The 18130-nt window shown below is 35.0% G+C and overlaps 1 protein-coding gene across 1 annotated transcript in view; it reads left to right on the forward strand.

Moving 5' to 3' along the window:
- The window catches only part of Fas1 (fasciclin 1 Fas1 domain-containing), a 269852-nt gene that overhangs the window by 200979 nt on the left and 50743 nt on the right, over positions 1-18130 (forward strand). Inside the window, exon 2 of the mRNA XM_088033527.1 lies at positions 3432-3573. Coding sequence (XP_087889653.1) covers positions 3432-3573 — 142 coding nt within the window. The remainder of the gene's footprint in view (positions 1-3431; positions 3574-18130) is intronic.

The following is an 18130-nucleotide window of genomic DNA, read 5'->3' on the forward strand; positions in this document are numbered from 1 at the left end:
TGTGAAGGACATAGTTGAGGTTATGTGTCTTTTGTTCTCCAAGTCTATCCTGATCAGGCGTTTTTGGACTAATATAGTGAGCCATGGAGACATAGTTAAATTTATGTGTCACGTTTCTTGTTTTTCAAAGCAACCCTGATTAAGCTCTTTTGGACTAATATAAATAGTGTGCCGTGGAGATTATGTGTTTTCCAAGGCAACTCTGATCAAGCACTTGTTAATAACGCAGGTGGCTTTGGTAAAAATAAACCATTTGTGACAGTGCAAAATTTAAATTTCCCGCCAACGTCTGAGAACTGTCAACAATTTCTCCAATTTTCAGTTTATCTATTCGCTTCGTTTTTTGATGGTTTTGCTTTTTGAGGGTTCTAAAGTCCGCAGATTAGCGCTTGACTCCCAACCTGACTTGTTTCAAATTTAAGGTTAGTTGTCAAATTTTCTACAAGTTGTCACTACATCTGTCAATGTGCGCTTTTAAAAAACAGTTGAAAGTTTACAACTCCTCCCCAGTCCAGGATCTTACTTAAACGCATGATTACTTTTCTTAATTAACCTAAATTTCCGGTATTTAATTAGTAATTAGAAAGTAATGGCGGTTCAACTGCTTAGTTCGGTGAAGTATAACAAATAACTTGACCCGGCGCATCCACCATTCTTAATCATGTCTGCCGTGGAGACAGTTGAGGTTAAGTATCTCTTTTTTGTTTTCTAAAGCAACGCTGATCAACCGCTTTTGGACTAAAATTTAACTAGTGAGTCGTGTAGACACAGTTGAGTTTATGTGTCTCTTTTTTGTTTTTCGGAGCAACCCTGATTAATCGTTTTTAGATTTGACTAATATAAATAGACAAAAATTAGGTTATGTCTCTTTTTTTGTTTTTTCTCAACAAGTCTGATCAAACATTTTTGGACTTATAAATAGGAGACAAAATTTTATAAATAGAGACATAATTGGGGTTATGGTTCCCCTTTTTGTTTTCCAAGGCACCCCTGATCAAGCGCTTTTAAATATAAATAAGAAGTCGCCTTAGGATTCTGAGCCAAAATCCGCGATGAAATATCGCTAAAACAGCGGCACAAAATTGAAACATAAATATACCCGACGACTAGGAAATAAAAACGAATCTGTCACTTTCACAAAAATATTTCATCATTTAAATGCGAGTTTTAGAGAGAGTCTAAAAACGGATAATTTTTCTTGCATCATAAATACGAGAAGTACTGTAATAAACGTGCAGAAAAAGCGGCGAGATTAAACATCAAAGTGAGATATTGGCCGCTACAGGTGCACGCTACGCAAAGTTCATCATTTTTATTGTAGTAGGCTTTGGAGCGGTCGCACCTGTCAAAGTTTGACAGTTTGGGATTAAGTGATATTGGCAGTTTTGACAGCGCCCACTTGACGAGACGGTTATATTACGTTCAAGGACATCGTGTATAGTTCGCGTTTGAGGTTAGATGTCCCGCGGCGCGTCAAAAGCAGTGCTACCAAGAAATCTCAAATTTCCCTATCCATTTCCCTGTAAATCCTTCAGGACTTGACGTGTTATTTCATCGCGCGACACCGAAATCCCGCGAAAGCATAAACGTCTTTTGGTTAGATAAATAGACAATTTAGCGCCAACTCAGATTTTTTACCGGAAACGGTTGTTTTGGAAAACAAAAAAAAAAGACACACTAAACCTCAACTATGTTTCCACAGCACACTATTTATATTAATACAAAACAGCTTGATCACGTTGCTTGTGAAAACAAAAAAAGACACTTAACCTTAATATGTCTCCACGGCACACTATTTTAATCAAAAAGCGTTTGATCAAAGTTGCTTTGCAAATAAAAAGAAACATTTTTAACCTCAACTGTCTCCACGGCAGACCTGATTTAAAATGGTGGATGCGCCGGGTTATATTGTTTGTGGTTTTTCACCAAAATGTAAAACAGTTGCGTGTTCATTAATCTAATTACTAATTAATTACCGGAAATTGTTGTTTTGGAAAACAAAAATGGTACTTATCCTCAACTATGTCTCCACGGCACACTATTTTAATCTAAAAGCGCTTGATCAAGCTTGCTTTGGAAAACAAAAAGAAGACACATAACCTCAATTGCCTCCACGGCAGACCTGATTAAGAATGGTGAATGCCATGTATTTCACCAAACTGTCAAATAGTTGCGTGTTCATTAATCTCTAATTACTAATTAATTACTGGACTCATTTAAACTATATCTCCATGGCACACTATATTAGTTCAAAAGCGCTTGATCAAGGTAGTTCTAAAAAAAACAACGCATAACCTCAATTGCCTCGACGGCTGATCTGATTTAGAGTGGTGATCATTTGTTGCATTACACTAAACTGTGCAACAGTTGTATCTTCATTAATTTCTAATTACTAATTAATTAACGGAAATTTGCGCTACAGGTGCACGCTACGCAAAGTTCATCATTTTTATCATAGTAGGCTTTGCACCTGTCAAAGTTTGACAGTTTGGGGTTAAGTGATATAGGCAGTTTTGGCAGCGCCCACTTGACGAGACACTTTTATTACGTTAAAGGACACCTGTATAGTTCGGGTTTGAGGTTAGATGTCCCGCGGCGCGTCAAAATCAGTGCGACCAACAAATCACAAATTTCCCTATCAATTTCCCTGTAAATCCTTCAGGACTTGACGTGTTATTTAATCGCGCGACGCCGAAATCCCACGAAAGCATAAACGTCTTTTAGTTAGATAAATAGACAATTTGGCGCCAACTCAGTTTTTTACCGGAAACGGTTGTTTTGGAAAACAAAAAAAAAGACACTAAACCTCAACCATGTTTCCACAGCACACTATTTATAGTTGCTTGTAAAAACAAAAAAAAGACACTTAACCTTAATATGTCTTCACAGCACACTATTTTAATCTAAAACATGATCAAGCTTGCTTTCGAAAACAAAAAGAAGACACATAACCTCAATTGCCTCCACGACAGACCTGATTAAGAATGGTGGATGCGCCGGGTCTTGTCATTTGTTGTATTCCACCAAACTGTCAAATAGCTGCGTGTTCATTAATCACTAATTACTAATTAATTACTGGAAATTGTTGTTTTGGAAGACAAAAAAAATAGACACATTATTTCAACTATATCTCCATGGCACACTATATTAGTCCAAAAGCGCTTGATCAAGGTAGCTTTGAAAAACAAAAACAAAATGCATAACCTCAATTATCTCCACGGCTGATCTGATTAAAGTTCATCATTTTTATTATAGGAGGCTTTGCACCTGTCAAAGTTTGACAGTTTGGGGTTAAGTGAGTTTTGGCAGCGCCCACTTGACGAGACAGTTTTATTACGTTTAAGGACACCTGTATAGTTCGGGTTAGTTTGGTTAGATAAATACACAATTTAGCGCCAACTCAGATTTTCATTTATATTGTTCTTTTGCAGTTCCTCGCGTTGCTGGAGGACAACCCGTTGGCCAATGTGACTCTCCAATTCAAGCAGGCGACGATTTTTGCCCCAATCAATGAAGCGTTCCAATTGCACGGCCCACTAGACGACCCCAAAGGACTGGTTTTGTACCACATGAGTGAGTAATTTTGAGTTTCCCGCGGATTTTGGAGGATTAGCCTGCTGCGACCGCGAAACGCTTTTAGAGATTTATCGCGTGAAATTTCCTTTTGATAAAGTCAATACTAAACGGACCTTGCTAAAGACATTTCTCATTGGATGCACGAGGGCAAACACAATTTAATCTCCATTTACATGGCCAGATGTCGGGGCATCCGGACTTTGTCCTTATCTCTGTGAAAATTTGCTCGTTACGGCTTTAACCGGAGCGAAATAGCATTTACATTGATAAAAACGGCTGTTATTTGAACGCTATTTGAATTACCTTGCACCGGGCGGTTTTTAAAGTGATATTTAATACGTTCGACACAAAAACGCGGATTAAACGAGATTTATCGCTCGGGGGAAAAATCGCGCTTTGCGCGCGCCCGGCGCAATATACTATTTATCGCAATTAGGCAGGCCATGACTTTCAATGACGTTTTTAACGTCAAGCGGTGACTGACGTTAACCGAATTTGGGGTTATGTTGAGACCGCGTCATTCTAGTACGACGAAATGTCATTCTTCAATTGTTTATTAATACTTTTTTGATTCCTATTATGTATTTCGCTTATTTTCGGAACAAAATGAAACTGTTGGTGCTCATTTTACGCAGAATTTCACGCAGAATCTAACACCCGTCGAATTTTTCATATACGTCAATAAATAACCGAATTAGAAGCCTTTAAATTGGCGGAGAGTGAATTTTTACTTCCTATACGTAAAATCCTCGATATCTCCCTCATTTTTGGCGCAAACTAAAACTGTTTTTGCTCATTTTACACAGAATTTCACGCAGAATCTAAAACCGGCCGAATTTTTCACAATCGTCTATAAATAACCGAATTAGAAGCACTTAAATTGGCGGATAGCACATTTTTAGTTCCTATACGTAAAAGCCTCGATATCTCGCTCATTTTTGACGCAAACTAAATCTGTTTTTGCTCATTTTTCGCAGAATTTCACGCAGAATCCAAAATTGGGCGATATTTTCTCTTACGTCAATAACTATCCGAATTAGAAGCCTTTAAAGTTGAGAAGAGTAAATTTTTGGTTGCTCTCTATTTGTATAAACCTTGATATTCCGCGTATTTTTGGAGAAAAGTTAAAATATTAGTACTCATTGTACGCAGAATTTCACGCAGAATCCAAAACTGGGCGATATTTTCATGTACGATAAGAAATAACCAAAATAAAAGCGTTTAAGTTGCGGATTACGGGTTTTTAATTCCTACATGTATAAACCTCGATATCCCGCTTATTTTTGGAGCAAACTAAAATTAATAAGGCTGATTTTACGCAGAATTTCACGCAGAATCCAAAATCGTGCAAATTTTTCACATATGTCGATAAATAACCGAATTAGAAGCGTTTAAATTGGCGGAGAGTGAATTTTTAGCTCCTATGTGCAGAAACCTCGATATCTCGCTCATTTTTGGAGCAAACTTAAACTATTAATGCTCATTTTACGCAGAATTTCACGCAGGATCCAAAAACAGGCGATATTTTTAGATACGATAATAAATAACCGAATTAGAAGCGTTTAAAGTTGACTGACATTTAACCAAATTTGAGGTTATTTAGACCGTGTCATTCAAACACAACGAAATGCAATTCTTCAATTGTTTGTTTAGTGGTACTAATTTAGAAAGTCATGGCCTACTTATGATTAAGTGAGATTTATCTTGGGGTAAAAAATCAAGATTAGACAGCCATGGCTTTAAGTATCATGTTGGTAGCACTGGTTGTCAATCAGTGACTGACGGAGGTTATGTTTATGCAGTGTCATTCTTCACTTGTTTGCTCAGTGTTGCCAAATTACGGAGTCATGGCCTACTTATGACTAAGCGATATTTTTCTCGGGGTAAAAAATCAAGATTAGGCAGCCATGATTTTAAATGTCATGTTGGTAGAGCTGAATGTCAATCAGTGACTGACGTTTAACCAAATGTGAGGTTATGTTTACGCAGTGTCATTCTTCACTTGTTTGCTCAGTGTTGCCAAATTACGGAGTCATGGCCTACTTATGATTAAGCGATATTTTTCTCGGAGTAAAAAATCAAGATTAGCCAGCCATGACTTTAAATGTCATGTTGGTAGCGCTGAATGTCAATCAGTGACTGATGTTTAACCGAACGTGAGGTTATGTTTATACAATGTCATTCTTCACTTGTTTGGTTAGTGTTGCTAAACTACGGAGTCATGGCCTACCTATAGGTATACATATACAGGGTGTGTATAAATATGTTAAAATTGCCATAAGCCAGATGTTAATTGTGTCTTGTTCTTTTCACAGTGTATCCGTCTAGATCTCGGTCTAATTGTTAGATAACTCCAAAGTCTAATAATGGAAAAGTTAAACAATTAAAAGGGCGAACAATGCTCTTCCCCCACTTAGCTCCAGCATTCGCAGCGAAATACGCGAATTCAAAATCCTTCCTTCCATTTATTATTCCATTTCCCGGCATCACTTTATTCATATCTAAATTACTTTTACAGTATCGCGCCATTCAGCTTGAAATATTCTCCAAGGATTCCATTAGACCAAATTCTTTACCAGCGCAACTATTCCATAGCCGATTTGCACATCTACAGGGTGATCATTAAACTTGAATCAAAGTCGCGCCGCCATTTTTAACGCCCGTAAGACGAAATGAAGTTAATACATGTCCGGGCGGAATCTATTCAGTGTCAGCAGATGTGGTCTGTTCCTAACTTCATGAATATTTACTTCTTTGCTCCGGATGAAATAAATCATTTCCAATTCAGTTATTCAATTCTATATTTTATCCACTAACTTTATTAAATATTCGCCGCTCTCGGAGAACCGCGGCTTTGTATTACTTAAAGATAACATTCGGCTGTTTTCGTTCCATCAAAACGGGGCGCAATTAAAAATTATATCGGGAAAAATCCAGGCGCCACTTGTTGCTGTCATTAGCATCGGGCTTCTGGGGGATTTTACTTACTTATAAACGCCCTGTATATGTTTGATTAGGTAGGCAATGACTTCGTAATTTGGCAACACTGAACAAACAATTAAAGAATGACACGTCTCAACATAACCTCAAATTTGGTTAAACGTCAGTCATTGATTGACATTCAATGTTACCAACATCTCATTGGAAGTCATGGCTATCTAATTTTGGTACTTTTTAGATAAATCTCGCTTAATTATGTGTAGGTCATGACGTCATAATTTGGTACCGCTGAACAAACAATTGAAGAATGACACGTGTCAACATAACCTCAAATTTGGTTAAACGTAAGTCATTGATTGACATCCAGTGTTACCAACATCTCATTGGAAGTCATGGCTATCTAATTTTGATCCTTTTTAGATATCTCGCTTAATTATGTGTAGGTCATGACGTCATAATTTGGTACCGCTGAACAAACAATTGAAGAATGACACGTGTCAATATAACCTCAAATTTGGTTAAACGTCAGTCATTGATTGACATTCAGTGTTACCAACATCTCACTGGAAGTCATGGCTATCTATAATTTTGATACTTTTTAGATAAATCTCGCTTAATTATGTGTAAGTCATGACGTCATAGTTTGGTACTGCTGAACAAACAATTGAAGAATGTTTGAACGGCACAGTCTGAATAACCTCAAATTTGGATAAACGTCAATCATGCGAGATTTCAAAGTTTATACATCACGTTTAAACAATTCTAATTCGATTATTTATTGACGTATGTGAAAAATTCGACCAGTTTTGGATTCTGCGTGAAATTCTGCATAAAATGAGCATCAACAGTTTCAATTTGCTTCAAAAATGAGCGAGATATCGAGGTTTATAAATAAAGGAACTAAAAATTCACTATCCGCAGATTTAAACGCTTCTTATTCCGTTATTTATTGATGAATGTGAAAAATTTGCCCAGTTTTAGAATCTGCGTAAAATTCTGCGTAAAATGAGCATGAACAGTTTTAGTTTGCTCTAAAAAGTTCGAGATTTATACATATAGGAACCAAAAATTCACTCTCCGCCAATTTAAACGTTTCCAATTCAGTTATTTATTGACGTATATGAAAAATTCGACCGTTTTTGGATTCAGCCTAAAATTCTGCGTAAAATGAGCACTAATAGGTTTAGTTTGCTCATAAAATGAGCGAGATATCAAGTTTTATACATATAGGAACAAAAAATTTTCTACCAGCAACTTTAAAAGTTTCTAATTCGGTTATTTATCAACATGTGTGAAACATTCGCACGATTTTAGATTCTGCGTAAAATTCTGCGTAAAATGAGCATTCACAGTTTTAGTTTACTCAAAAAATGGGCGAAATATCGACGTTTATAAATATAGGAACTAAAAATTCACTATCCGCAAATTGAAACACTTCTCATTCGGTTATTTATTGACGTATGTGACAAATTCGACTGGTTTTGGATACTACATGAAATTCTGCGCAAAATGAGCATGACAGTTTTAGTTTGCTCCAAAAATGAGCGCGATATCGAGGTTTACACATATAAAAACCAAAAATTTACTACCAGCAATTTTAAAAGTTTCTAATTCGGTTATTTATTGACGTATGTAAAAAATTTGCGCGGTTTTCCGTTTATCATGAAATTCTGTGCAAAATGAGCACTAACAGTTGAAGTTTACTCCAAAAATGAGCGAGTTATCGAAGTTTATACACATGGGAACTGAAAATTCACGCTCTCCAATGTAATCGCTTCTGATTCGGTTATTTTTTGACGTATGTAAACAATTCGGCCGGGTTTACATTCTCCGTGAAATTCTGCGTAAAATGAGTACCAAAAGTTTAAGTTTGCTCCTTAAATAAGCGAAATATCGACCCAATTAAACTTAGAAACGTAATTTTTCGTAATCGTAATTATCTGCAACTTCTTAATTCGCTTATATATTGACGTATGTGAAAAATTAGCCTAGTTTTGGATTTTGCGTGAAATTCTGCGTATTATGAGCATAAATTGTTTAAGTTTTCTTAGAAAATAAACGAGATATCGAGGTTTATACATATTGGAACAAATAATTAATAATCTGAAGCTTTAAATACTTCTTATTCGGTTATTTATTGACGTAGGGGAAACATTCGCACGGTTTTGGATTCTACGTAAAATTCTGCGTAAAATGAGTATAACAGTTTTAGTTAGCTCTAAAAATGAGCGAGTTATCGAGGTGTTTATTTATAAAGGAACTAAAAATTCACGATCCGCAACTGTAAACGCTTGTAATTTAGTTGTTTATTGACGTGTGTAAAATATTCGCCCGGTTTTGGATTCTGCGTGAAATTCTGCGTAAAATGAGCACCAACAGTTTTAGTTTGCTCCAAAAATGAGCGAAATATGGAAGTTAATACATATAGAAACTAAAAATTTTCCATCCGCAAATTAAAATCTTTCTACTCATGAAACGAATAATCGAACGCACGCCTAATTACGTTTGTTTTGTGCACGTTCACAATGTTGTTGTTTCCGTATTAAACAGCAACACGCACAGTTTACAATAGGCGAATTTCACGTCTTTTGTTGCCGGCCGGTGGCTTCTGTGCGTAATTTCTATGTTGTTCCTTAGAAAGTCACGTATTTTCCTCGAATACCCATTTGGTGGTGGCGCCATCTGTTTTCAGTTTTCAGTAAAAAGCACTTTTTTTAAATTTAAAAGAAGCGCCATCTGTGAGTCAATGTAAAAATGACAGATTTTATTCAATTTCAGTTGTCAAGCAAAAACGACTTGACACATTTAAAATTCACCGTTTTGACATTATAATTTTGACAGTTGTCATCAGAAATGTCAATAGGCCCTCTAGATTTTCTCGATCTCCCTTTCGGCCCTCTCCCAATTCCGATTGATCGCCATTAACTGATGGAATTAAGAGTATTCCCCCTTCGCCCTTCGCCCTTCACTGAACAATATCCAAGATAAAACAAAAACTTGATCCATTCAGATTAATGGAGCGCCGCATAAAAACGCAATGAAAAGACGATAAAAGAAAAAGCCCAAGAAGACGAAACTGACGGTATTACATCTTGCATGAACTCCTCCTTAAATAATAAAGCGACATAAAGCATCCATTTTGTTAAACACGCCGTGCCGCTGCTATACCGAGTGTTCTGAAATCGCCCGGCTCATGAATAAAACTCGACGCCAATTTAATTATTCGTTTGCATAAATTCAAGAGGGGCGACGCATTGTTAAGTCTCAACTGGTGGCCACTTGATCTATGAAACAATGAGAGGGTGGAGGATTTGCGGGTAGTGAAGTTTTTGTTCCTACATGTATAAAGCTCGATAACTCGCTCATTTCTGGAGCTAACGAAGTCTGTTGGTGCTCATCTTACGCAGAATTTCACGCAGAATCCAAAACTGGGCGAATTTTTTACATATGTCAATAATTAAGCGAATTAGAAGCTTTAAAGCTGCGGATTATTACGATTGCGAAAAATTATGTCTCAAAGTCTAGTTCGGTCGATATCTCGCTTATTTGCGAAGCAAACTTAAACTGTTGGTGCTTATTGTACGCAGAATTTCACGCAGAAACCAGAATTGTGCGAATTTTTCAAATGCATCCATTTTCAATTTTGGGCTCTTATATGTATAAGACTTGATAACTCGCTTATTTTTGCGACAAACTTACAATGTTTGGCTCATTTTACGCAGAATTTCATGATGAATCCAAAACCGCGCGAATTTTTCACATACGTCAATAAATAACCAAAATGGAAGCGTTTCATTTTACAGATAGTTAATTTTCGATTTCTACATGTATAAACCTAAAAATCTCGTTCATTTTTGGAGGAAATTAAAATTGTTGGTGCTCATTTAACGCAGAATTTCAAGCAGAATCCAAAACCGTGCGAATTTTTCACGCACGTCAATAAATAACCGAATTAGAAGCATTTAAAATTGCTGGTAGTAAATTTTTAGTGTCTATATGTATAAACGTCGATAACTCGCGCATTTTTGGAGCACACTAAAACTGTTGACGCTCATTTTACGCAGAATTTCACGCATAATTCAAAATCGTGCCAATTTTTTAAATGCGTCCATAAATAACCGCATTAGAAGCGTTTAAATCTGCGGCTAGTGAATTTTTAGTTCCTTTATCTATAAACCTCGATATCTCGCTCATTTTTTGAGCAAACTAAAACTGTCATGCTCATTTTGCGCAGAATTTCATGCGGAATCGAAAACCGGTCGAATTTTTCACATACGTCAATTAATAATCGAATTAGAAAGGATTAAAGTTGTGGATAGTGAATTTTTAGTTCCTATATGTATAAACCACGACATCTCGCTTATTTTTTAGGAAAACTTACAATATTTGTGCTCATTTTACGCAGAATTTTACGTGAAATCTAAAACCGGTCAAATTTTTACACACGTCAATAAATAACCGAATTAGAAGCATTTAAAATTGCTGGTAGTAAATTTTTAGTTTCTATATGTATAAACCTCGATATTTCGCTAATTTGTGGAGCAAACTAATACTATTAATGCTCATTTTACGCAGAATTTCACGCAGAATCCAAAAGAATGCGATTTTTTCACATACGTTGATAAATAACCAAATTAGAAGAATTTAAAGTTTCTGGTAGAAATTTTTTTGTTCCTATATGTATCTTGCTCAGTTTTTGAGCAAACTAAAGCTGTTAGTGCTCATTTTACGCAGAATTTCATACAGATTCCAAAACCGGTCGAATTTGTTACATGCGTCAATAAATAACTGAATTAGAAGCGTTTAAAATTGCTGTTAGTGAATTTGAAGTTCTTATATCTATAAACCTCAAAATCTCCCTCATTTTACGCAGAATTTCACGTAGAATCTAAAACCGCGCGAATTTTTTACACACGTCAATAAATAACTGAATTAGAAGCATTTAAAGTTCGGATCATTAATTTTTAGTTCCTATATGTATAAACCTCGATATCTCGTTAATTTTTGGAGCAAATTAAAACTGTTGATGCTCATTTTAGGCAGAATTTTATGCAGAATCTAAAACCGGTTGAATTTTTCCCATGAGTCCATAAATAAACGAATTAGAAGCGTGTAAGTTGGCGAATTGTGAATTTTGAGTTCCTATATGTGTAAGACTTGATAATTCGCTTATTTTTGGGGGCAAACTTACAATATTAGTGCTCATTTTACGCAAAATTTGATGACAAATCCAAAACCGCGCGAATTTTTTACACACGTCAATAAATAACCGAATTAGAAGCGTTTAAAGTTGCAGATAGCGAATTTTAAGTTCTTATATCTATAAACCTTAATATCTCGGTAATTTTTGTAACAAACTAAAAATAATCGCGCTCAATTCACGCAGAATTTCACGCAGAATCCAAAACTGGTCGAATTTTTCTCATGCGTCAATAAGTAATCGAATTAGAAAATTAAAAAATTAAAATTGTGGATAGTGAATTTTTAGTTCCCATATCTATAAACGTTGATATTTTGCCTATTTTTTGAGGAAACTAAAACTGTTGATGCTCATTTTATGCAGAATTTCACGCAGAATCCAAAACTGGTCGAATTTTTCAGATACGTCAAGAAATAACCGAATTAGGAGCATTTAAAGTTGGTGGTAAAATTTTTTAGTTCCTATAATATGTATAACCGTCGATATCTCGCTCATTTTTTGAGCACACTAAAACTGCTGGTGCTCATTTTATGCAGAATTTCACGCTGAATCCAAAACCGTTCGAATTCTTTACATACGTCAAAAAATAACCGAAATAGAAGCGTTTCATTTTACAGATAGTTAATTTTCGATTTCTACATGTATAAACCTAAAAATTTCGTTCATTTTTGGAAGAAATTAAAATTGTTGCTGCTCATTTTACGCAGAATTTCTCGGAGAATTCAAAATCGTGCGAATTTTTTAAACGCGCCCATAGATAACCAAATTAATGGCGTTTAAATTGGCGTATTATGAATTTTGAGTATCTATATGAATAAGACTTGATAACTCGCTTGTTTTTAGGGCAAACTTACAATATTAGTGCTCATTTTGCACAGAATTTCATGATTAACGTAAAACCGCGCGAATTTTTTACATGGGTCAATAAATAACAGAATTAGAGGCATTTAAAATTGCTGGTAGTAAATTTTTATCTTTTACATGTATAAACTTCGAAATCTCGCCCATTTTTGGAGCAAACTAAAACTGTTAATACTCATTTTACGCAGAATTTTACGCAGATTCTAAAACCGGGCAAATTGTTCACATCCGTCAATAAATAACCGAATAAGAAGCGTTTAAATCTGCGAATAGTAAATTTTTAGTTCCTTTATTTATAAACCTCGATATCTCGCTCATTTTTGGAGCAAATTGAAACTGTTGATGCTCATTTTATGCAGAATTTCACGCAGAATCCAAAACTGGTCGAATTTTTCACATACGTCAATAAATAATCGAATTAGAAAATTAAAAAATTAAAATTGTGGATAGTGAATTTTTGGTTCCTGTATCTATAAACGTCGATATTTCGCCTATTTTTTGAAAAAACTAAAACTGCGAATGCTAATTTTACGTAGAATTTCACGCAAAACCCAAAAACAGCCGAATTTTTCAGATACGTCAAGAAATGTTCGAATTAGGAGCATTTAAACTTGCTGGTAAAAAATTTTTAGTTCCTATATTATGCATAATCGTCGATATCTCGCTCATTTTTTAAGCACACTAAAACTGCTGGTGCTCATTTTACGCAGAATTTCACGCTGAATCAAAAACCAGTCGAATATTTTAAATAAGTTAATAAATAACTGAATTAGAAGCGTTTAAAATTGCAGATAGTGAATTTTAAGTTCTTATATCTATGAATCTTAATATTTCTCTCATTTTTGTAACAAACTAAAAATTATTGCGCTCATTTTAAGCAGAATTTCACGAAGAATCTAAAACCGCTCGAATTTTTTACACACGTTAATAAATAGCCGAATTAGAAGCGTTTAAATGTGCGGCTAGTGAATTTTTAAACGAAATTCAAGAGGGAGCGACGCATTGTGAAGTTTCAACTGGTGGCCACTTGATCTATGAAACAATGAGAGGGTCGAAGCCCTCATAGGGGGATGTTTTGTCCGCTCCTGGACTTAAATAAGTGATGAAATTCAAAGTTGCGGCTCCACGTGTCAAAGCGCCGCTTTTATTAATTGCGCGTTTAACGCAAGTTCAAGGAGTTTCCGGGGGAAACAAATGGCCCCAGCGGATTAATCCGGACGCCGGATTTATGAAACTGACATTCGTATTAATTATTTATGAGAGTTGGGGCGGCTAATTGGCAGTTATCGATTTGGGGCGCTTTCTAGGGCGCAATTGTACTTTTCGGAAAAGTGGCCAGGCGCATCTAGCAATCTGGGGGATCGATGTCAATTAGTTAACGGCCACCCTGTGTGGCACGTTTTAGTTAGCACATTATCGAAATTGGCACCCGAAAGCCATTTCAACTATAATAACAGGAGGCTTTGCCCACATTTCACGCAATCTCATTGGTTGCCGCCATTACCATTTACAAGCTTTAATTAAATAAGAAAGTGCAGTTGCGAATTGACAATAGGTGGATGGTAATGGGAGCAACAGGTGGCGCAGTCGGCCGATTTTTCAAGGGTTTGGAGGGTCGGCTGCGACAACTTTTTGATGAGCTAAAGAAAATTTGACGAGAACTGTGGGATTCTAATTGGAAAATTTGTGAAAATTGTGTCTGTTGCTCTAAATTTTTGAGATTTGGAGGAGACAATGGGCGAGTCAAAAGGAGTAATCTCTCTAAGTTTCATTTTTGTAGCATCAAAACTGTCGAAATTACAGGCTTGGATCGAAAATGTTGGAAATATCTCTTCGTCTTAAAAAAAAAATTCTAAAAATTGTGTCTCTCGTTCTAAATTTTTAGGATTTGGAGGAGACAATGGACGAATCAAAACGAGTAATCTCCCCAAATTTCGTTCTATTAGCGTCAAAATTGCCCAAGCTACAGGCTTGGATCGATAATGGTAGAAATGTGTCCTTGCCCTAAAAACGAAAATTTCCAAAAAATGTGTCTTTTGCTATCAATTTTTGAGATTTGAAGGACATAATGGACAAGTCAAAAGGAGCAACTTCCCCAATTTTCATTCTTCTAGCATGAAAACTGTCGAAATTACAGGCTTGGATAAAAAATTTTGGAAATGTCTCCTCGTTTTAAAAATGAAAATTTCTAAAAATTGTGTCTGTACCTCTAAATTTTTTAACTTTGGAGGAGACAATGGACGTGTCAAAAGGAGTAATCTTCATAAATTTCATTTTTTTAGCGTCAAAACTGTCGAAGTTACAGGCTTGGATAGAAAATGTCTCCTTGTCTTTAAAATGAAAATTTCTAAAAATTTTGTCTTTTGCTCTAAATTTTTGAGTTTTGGAGAAGATAGTGGACAGGTCAAAGGGAGTAATCTCTCTAAATTTCATTCTTTTAGCGTCAAAACTGTCTAAATTACAGGCTTGCATACAAAATTTTGGAAATATCTCCTCGTCTTAAAAATGAAAATTTCTAAAAATTCTGTCTTTTGCTCTAAACTGTTGAGATTTGAAGGAGAAAATGGAGGAAGCAAAAGGAGTAATCTCTCTAAATTTCATTCTTCTAGCATTAAAACTGTCAAAATTACAGGCTTCGATAGAAAATGTTGAAAATTTTTTCTCGTCTTTAAAACGAAAATTTCTAAAAATTTTGTCTTTTGCTCTAAATTTTTGAGATTTGGAGGAGACAATGGGAAGGTCTAAGGGAGTGATTTCCTCTAGTTTCATTCTTCTAGCATTAAAACTGTCGAAATTAAAGGCTTAGATAGAAATTGTTGGAAATGTCTCCTCGTCTTAAAAATAAAAATTTTTAAAAAATGTGTCTTTTGCCCTAAATTTTTGAAATTTAGAAGAGATAATGGACAAGTCAAAAGGAAAAATCCCACCAAATTGCGTTCTTTTAGAATCAAAACTGTCGAAGTTACAGGCTTAGATAGAAAATTTTGGAAATGTTTCATCTTCCTAAAAATGAAAATTTCTAAAAATTGTGTCTTTTTTTCTAAATTTTTGAGTTTTGAAGGAAATAATGGACAAGTCAAAAGGAGTAATCTCCCCAAATTTCATACTTTTAGTGTTAAAACTGAGAAAATTACAGGCATGAATAGACAATGTTGGCAATGTCGTTTAGTCCTAAAAACGAAAATTTCTAAAAGTGTGTCCTTTGCTCTAATTTTTTTTAAATTTCAAGGAGAAAATGGATGAGTCAAAAGGAGTAATTTCCCTAAATTTCATTTTTCTAGCGTCAAAACTGTCGAAGTTACAGACTTGGATAGAAAATGTCTCCTTGTCTTTAAAATGAAAATTTCTAAAAATTTTGTTTTTTGCTCTAAATTTTTGAGATTTGGAGAAGATAGCGGACAGATCAAAGGGAGTAATCTCTCTATATTTCATTCTTTTAGCATGAAAACTGTTAAAATTACAGGCTTGGATAGAAAATTTTGGAAATGTTTCATCTTCCTAAAAATAAAAATTTCTAAAAATTGTGTCTTTTGTTCTAAATTTTTGAGATTTGGAAGAGATAATGGACAAGTCAAAGAGAGTAGCCTTCCCAAAATTCATACTTTTAGTGTTAAAACTGAGAAAATTACAGGCATGAATAGACAATGTTCGCAATGTCGTTTATTCCTAAAAACGAAAATTTCTAAAAATGTGTCCTTTGCTCTAATTTTTTTTAAATTTCAAGGAGACAATGCATGAGTCAAAAGAAGTAATCTCCATAACTTTCATTTTTCTAGCGTCAAAACTGTCGAAGTTACAGGCTTGGATAGAAAATGTCTCCTCGTCTTATAAATAAAAATTTCTAAAAATTCTGTCTTTTAAGCTAAACTGTTGAGATTTAGAGGAGAAAATGGAGGAAGTAAAAGGAGTATTCTCCCTAAATTTCATTCTTCTAGCATTGAAATTGTGAAAATTACAGGCTTCGATAGAAAATGTTGAAAATTTTTCTCGCCTTTAAAACGAAAATTTCTAAAAATTTAGTCTTTTGCTCTAAATTTTTGATATTTGAAGGAGACAATGGAAAGGTCTAAGGGAGCAACTTCCCCAATTTTCATTCTTCTAGCATCAAAATTGTCCAAATTAAAGGTTTAAATAGAAAATGTTGGAAATGTTTCCTCGTCCCAAAAATGAAAATTTCTAAAAATTATGTCTTTTGCTCTAAATTTGCGGGATTTGGAGGAGATAATGGACACATCAAAAGGAGTGATCTCCCAAAATTTGATTCTTCTAGCGTCAAAACTGTCGAAGTTACAGGCTTGGATAGAAATGTGGAAATGTATCTTCGTACCAAAATTAAAAATTGTAAATATGTTGGCACTCCTGTCATTTAGACAAAACGTTATTTGACAGATTTAATTTGACACTTGAAAAGTTTGATAGCTGGCTAGTGTTCTTAAGAAGTCATCTGTCATTTCGGAGACTAAAAACCGTCAAACTATTTTGACAAATGAATTGACTGAATGAATTAACTGAATCGAGAATGTGACAGTTTTTGGACATTTCTAGGGAAAACTAACGAAATGCCAATATTATAGTGTTAAAATGAAGCCAAAACGAAAGGTAGATTGACATCTTGACATCTAAAAACTGACAAAGTTTCTAAATAAAATAGTAATTAAAATAAGAATTTTGACACTTAGAGAAATATTGAAGGTTATTAATGTTCATCTGTCGTCTCCAAACCTAAAAATCTTTTATTTTGAGTTATTGTAAATCAGATGACTCGAGAATTTGACTTGTCTCACTAAACTCAACAAACTGTCAATATTATGGAATTGACAGTTCCTAAGTCGATAAACCTGTCATAAATTAACCTAAAAATTGTCAAAATTGACAATTTTAGGCGATTTTAAGAAACCCTGAAGACATTTGAACGTGAAACCCGTCAAATCTGTCAAAAATAAATGTGGCAATTGGTAAAATTGTCAGCTCTTGTTGTACAATCGTCAAATCTATCACTTGTTTGACCAAAACAAGTTCAATAACCTAAAACTTGCCACCAGCCTGCTCGATCTTAAAAAAAATCAGATTCGAGCACGTCTCCTCCACATCACAGCCCCCGCCACAAATCACAAACTTTGCAAGAGACTTCTTTATAACTCCTCATAAAAACTTTAGTCGGTTAGCTATGGGCTCTTGGGTCTAGGGTAGAAAGAGTTGTCCCATAATGTTGAAATTTTGCACACATGTTTTCCTTGGCCCCAATATGACGTAAAAAAAAAATCAACCCCAAATTCCAAAATTTAAGGGTAGCATGTTAGGGGTAGGGGGTTGAAAACAAAAAAAGTTGAGTTTTTTATTTTTTTTTTAACTCTCCAAGTGCTCCAAAGCCCTTATGTCAAATTTGGCGTTTCTAGGGGGATTATGGGACTCACAATAAATTTATTAAAATTTAACGAAATTGTCAAAATTATGGATAAGGACTTGATTTGTAACGGATAAACTAGCTCAAAAATTTTGAAAAAATTCACGAACACATTGGAGATCAAAACAAACTAGAAAAAAAATATGCCA

The sequence above is a fragment of the Gnatocerus cornutus genome, chromosome 4 (assembly GCF_029298725.1).
Source record: "Gnatocerus cornutus isolate USDA-ARS CGAHR chromosome 4, icGnaCorn1.1, whole genome shotgun sequence".
Classification (NCBI taxonomy): Eukaryota; Metazoa; Arthropoda; class Insecta; order Coleoptera; family Tenebrionidae; genus Gnatocerus; species Gnatocerus cornutus.